This window comes from Pinus tabuliformis, chromosome 9 (genome assembly GCF_031772625.1).
Source record: "Pinus tabuliformis cultivar Carrire ecotype Pingquan chromosome 9, CPIR1, whole genome shotgun sequence".
Classification (NCBI taxonomy): Eukaryota; Viridiplantae; Streptophyta; class Pinopsida; order Pinales; family Pinaceae; genus Pinus; species Pinus tabuliformis.
In genome coordinates, this window is record NC_142307.1 from 295,267,504 (window position 1) to 295,272,597 (window position 5,094).

The 5,094-nt window shown below is 37.2% G+C and overlaps 1 protein-coding gene across 1 annotated transcript; it reads left to right on the forward strand.

Moving 5' to 3' along the window:
* The first annotated feature begins 936 nt into the window (after positions 1-936).
* On the forward strand, positions 937-4,511 carry LOC149148365 (uncharacterized). Its single transcript, XM_089442155.1, has 3 exons — positions 937-1,136; positions 2,898-3,215; positions 3,318-4,511. The coding sequence occupies exons 1-3, from the start codon at positions 937-939 to the stop codon at positions 4,123-4,125; spliced, it is 1,326 nt and encodes a 441-aa protein (XP_089298281.1). The 3' UTR covers positions 4,126-4,511.
* The last annotated feature ends 583 nt before the right edge of the window (positions 4,512-5,094 follow it).

The following is a 5,094-nucleotide window of genomic DNA, read 5'->3' on the forward strand; positions in this document are numbered from 1 at the left end:
ACAGGTGAGGAGGGAAATCTAACTGGGTTTTTCTACCGGCTAGTTTGACTGGTTTTTGGTTCGAACCGGTCAGTTTTGAATACTATGCCTAGAACTGCCTCCAATTGGGTTGTCTAGCCTCCCTCTGCCACTGGAATGGACTCGCTTTGCCTTGCGGGTGGTCTCCCGGCCTTCAACAACTAAATTGATCTCTTCTTGGCACTCACACTGGGGTTTCTGGCTCACTCGCATTACCTGGACGACTTTTTTACAGAACAATTTGGCCTCCTTCTTTCCTACCTCTCCGACACTAGAAATCTGTTAGGAAATTCCTCCATAATTCTCTTTGCTGCTCCCTCAATCACTGATGCTCCTCCACTAGCTCGAATTCTTCCCTCACTAAGTCACTGTGCATAGGGAAATTCGCATTGTCTAGATGCTTGCTCCGTCACTTGTGTCTCTCCTCTTCCCATCGATATGCTCTTATAATCTCTCGCTGGAGCTTCAACGACCATGATTAGATCCTCATCAACAACTAAGATCATCATAGACTCGATCCATGTGAGTCTCTAGAGCATTTTCGATTATCCTCAATTAATTAATCAAATTTACTAAGTTAGACTTAGGCAATTTTTAATTATTGATCAATTAATTTAATTGAGGTGTTTCGCAAGTTTATCTTGTGAAACCTTTTCTGGGTTTTGGAAAACTCATGTTCCTTAGCCTCTTAGACACAAATCGAGACCAAAACACCTGTCCGATGCTATAAAATCTAACACTTAAGGCATTCTATCACTTGATTGGCACTTGTCTATCTAACCATACATTGAGGTGTTTGTTGGTGAACTGAACTGTTTAGTGTTTACAATGATATACTTCACAAGTTCGTTTCATAGTTTGGGATACCCCTCATGGCTTCAGGGAGCCTGCCTGAAATGAAGGGGACATTGTGGGGACATGGTGCGTCTCTCAAATGTGCCTAGCCTTATAGCATTGCTGTTGGAACTTTCACAAAGGGTGCTAATTGGAGCAGTAACAGGAAGTTGTATCTATGTTACTACTACTGAGCCATATATTTCATTTGCAATTGGGATTCTTTCTGGGTTTATGCAAAGACCTTGTGAAGGACATTGGTGTCCTGCGAAGAGAGTTTTGAAGTACTTGAAGGGAACTCACCACTTTGGGCTCAAATATGGATGGCTTCAAACTAGTTGGACATTTAGATTCAGATTATGATGGGGATACGAAGAATGGAGTGTTTACACAAGGATACCTCATGAGTCTTGGATCAGCAGCTATATCTTGGAGATAATGCATGCAGACTGTTTCAACAGATTTCACTACAGAGGTAGAGTATGTGGCTGCTGCTGATGCGACAAAGGAGATTGTGTGGCTTAGGAAGCTACTAGAGGATTTGCAAGAAAAATAGTTGAATGCTACTCCACCCTTGATCGGCAACACTTCTGCAATCAAGTTGGCCAAGAATCCTAGATTCCATGATTGAACCAAGCACATCAACACAATGTACCATTTGATTTGACATCATGTAGGGGCCAATACCATTCAGTTGATACATTGTTTCACAAGTGATTAAATTTTAGACATTTTCACCGAAGTACATGGAAGAGAAAAAATTGAAAAGTTGAGAAAGATGCTTGGACTTACAAATACACTTTCAGATTAAGGGGTTGAATGTCAAATACCTTATCCTTGGTATTATGGCACTATAAATTTTATTGTAAAGATTTAATCTAGGAGAAAATGGAAATGCACAAGTATTAGGAACAACCATCCAACCTGTTGGAAGATGAAACCAAAGTTCATCTATTTGCATATATTTTTGGACTACTTCAATATAAAAATATACTAAGCACGGAGTTATTCAATGCCCAGCTTGTTAATTGAGCTGGTACAATAGCATGTAACATTGTGTATAAAATTATAAATATACATTGAATGGTCACATATGTGAATAGGCATGCCTTCTAGACATGTGCCCTTTGAATATTATTATTATTATTATTATATTATGTACTTTATGTTTGTTTGAATATTATTATTATTATTATTATAATATTATGTACTTTATGTTTGTTTGAATATTATTATTATTATTATTATATTATTATGTACTTTATGTTGATAGCATGTAACATTGTGTATAAAATTATAAATATACATTGAATGGTCACATATGTGAATAGGCATGCCTTCTAGACATGTGCCCCTTTGAATATTATTATTATTATTATTATATTATGTACTTTATGTTTGTTTGAATATTATTATTATTATTATTATTGTATTATGTACTTTATGTTTGTTACAGAATGTCACCTTCTGTGTAGTATGCTATGGTGCCCTTGGGATTGGTGGGCTTGAGATTGGATTCTGATACCACTCTTAAGAACAGTAATAGAATATTTGATTAAAATGTATGACTTCTGGAACAGCTTGCTTGTGTCGGTAATTGCGATCTATTTTTATTTAATATCTGTTTAGTACTGTCTATTATTATTACATGTAAGGTACTTTATGTACATTACAAGTGCAAGACTGAACCTTTTTAAAATGTGTGATAATCAAGATAGGTTGTAAAGGATCTTGATTTTAGCAAGAGGTGAACAATTATGTAATATCAGATATCTGTACATGGGTTTGAAGTAAACTCTTTCTGATTTTAACATTTAAGTTTTCCAGTAACTCAGGTCTATTTGCGTGAGTATTTTTTTGAGACTTGGAACTGGAGTCATGGCATCAATGCACATAGAAAACATTAAGAAATCTATTATGCATTCTGTAGGAGTAGTGATATTTCTTGTTTGATAGATCTATTCTTTTGATCGTTTTGCTTGTAATGGGTTTAATCTGATAATTATATTGTCACACGATTTGACGAGTACCTTGTATATGTGCAGGGGAGAAGATCGTGTTTTTGAAGTACAAATTGAACTGGTTTCTGCAATCCTTGATGTGCTTTTTAGGCCTAGCTCCTGGGGCATACCTTTAGATGCTGATTTTAAGTTTCCTTCTTCATATGCTTTCTTTTGCCAGAGAGTGCAACCACTGTTAACAGCTTTAATGGGACCCCTTTCGTATGGCAACCTTGTAACAATATTGAACATATTGGAGGAAATGCAATCTTGGGAAGAATTTAATTCTACTGCTATTCTGAGCTTTTCATCCAATAAGAAACCATGCGAAACATCCTTGCTTGTGGATCACAATTCTGCATGGTATGCATTTCTAATCTCTCTATAGTGGTGGATTATATTAGATATGCACTTATGCATAACATGGATTTTATGCCTCAAGAGTATTTGAAATGGATTTTTCAGGGCACTGCTTCTCAATTTCCCCACTTGGTTTCATTTTGCATCAATTTTACTTTTCCAGCAAGACACAGTTGAATTTTCTGAAGCACATCTTGGAACAGAGTCTCATGGTTCTGATCAGGTACACTCAAACAATGTAACAAGAAAAGTTGACAAAGTAAGGAATAGTAGTTTTGAGAGTTTTTATAATGCTGCAAAATATTTGGCATGGGTATTGAGTCCCCTAGAGGCCAGCCATCGAGACTTGGTGGTTAGATCTCTTGTGGAAACAGCAGAAAGTTGGAAGCCTTGGAGGTCAAAGTTGATTTATTCAGAGAAAAAAATGAGAATGGAAGAAACTTGCAGTCAGTTTAATAGCTTAGACTGGGAATGTGAAATTAAGGTGAATAGGAAAAGAAGTGTTTCTAGCCTGGCAAGTGAAAAAGGTAGGTTGGATGTCAGACATAAGAAAGCCAAGGTTGAATTTGTTCATGAGGATCCCACTCAAAATGATCTGCATGGACAGGATACTGGTGATTATGGTCTTGAAAAGAGTCCTCAAGCAGTAATGATGTGGCTTGCTGATTTCAGTCGCTCATGCAGTGAGTTATGCATTGGGCCTGTGATGTCTGATTCGTTACACATCAATGCATCAATTTATAGAGGAAATCAGAACTGTGAAGGATGGAGTGAAATCCAAGCTGTTAGGACAGAGAGGAAGATTGGTGGATTATCTCAAAAGGCAGGTGCAGATGCTTGGGTGACACAGTATGCATTTTTGAGAAGAATTGCACTTGGACTTTTCCTAGCGAATGTGCACCTATTAAATTAATATGCTTGCCACTTGCTGCTCCATTTTGTCACAGCAGAAGAATGTACAGTACCGACTGCAGATTCTGCTGCAGGCACCTACCATGATATTCCAAAAAACCGGTATGCTGATTTACAAGTTGGTCATGCTAGTACTAGCTTATATCCTGGAAAGAGTGTAGAAATGACTATGCGCACTGAAGAACCTGCACATAGAACCGAAGGCTTCAGGGAGTCTACCTTTGGTGATTGTCAAGGTGAATGAAAGACAAACTGGGTGAGAGTGACCACTTTCATTTTGGGTTTTTTAGAGATGTTAGATTTTAACTATAATGTATTTGAAAATGCCAAAGGTTGTCAAATTTCCTGGTCTGAAGTAAAAGAAAAAACTTCGAAGTTCTTAGTCAACTGTATTAAAATGTTACTGGAAAGTAGAGATTTACATGAATCAAGATTATTGATTGATCTGCGAAGCAGACTTGTTGAGTGGACCCATAATGGGGAAACATTGTGTGATAAAGGTACTTTATGCCAAGATATTTTGCCAGCATTGGATTCCCAAATATCTTTACTGCAAGCAAGTCGGTAGACCAATACATATGCAAGTGTATATTCCTTGTCATGTAGATATTTCCCATGCCGTTCATTAATTTATTATGGATTGCAACTTAAAAGGGCTTAGTTTATGTATTATTATTTATATTGTCTCACTTGAGGTGTAGTAATACGTTGTGCTTAAATGGTGCTGTCCATCCATGGATGATTCTTCAAGAACTTCTGAATGCTTGCTAACATTTACTTATGTCCAGCAAGGCCCTTGGACGCATAAGGTATCTTCTTACAAACTATTGCATGATTGCCCACAATTGACTGGTCAACAAGGCCAAATGGTGCAACTTAGTTTGTCCCAATCTTGCATGTATCTTCAGGGGTTGCATGTTTTTTAGGTGAATATAAGCTAGCAGTTCAGTTGCATTTACGTTGTCCCTAT

Excerpts from the sequence above, each read along its gene's own strand:
- LOC149148365 (XM_089442155.1), top strand. The coding sequence starts at position 937 with ATGGTGCGTCTCTCAAATGTGCCTAGCCTTATAGCATTGCTGTTGGAA. Across the intron at positions 1,137-2,897 it reads CCTGCGAAGAGAGTTTTGAA|GGGAGAAGATCGTGTTTTTG; the intron begins GTACTTGAAGGG and ends GTATATGTGCAG. Across the intron at positions 3,216-3,317 it reads GTGGATCACAATTCTGCATG|GGCACTGCTTCTCAATTTCC; the intron begins GTATGCATTTCT and ends TGGATTTTTCAG.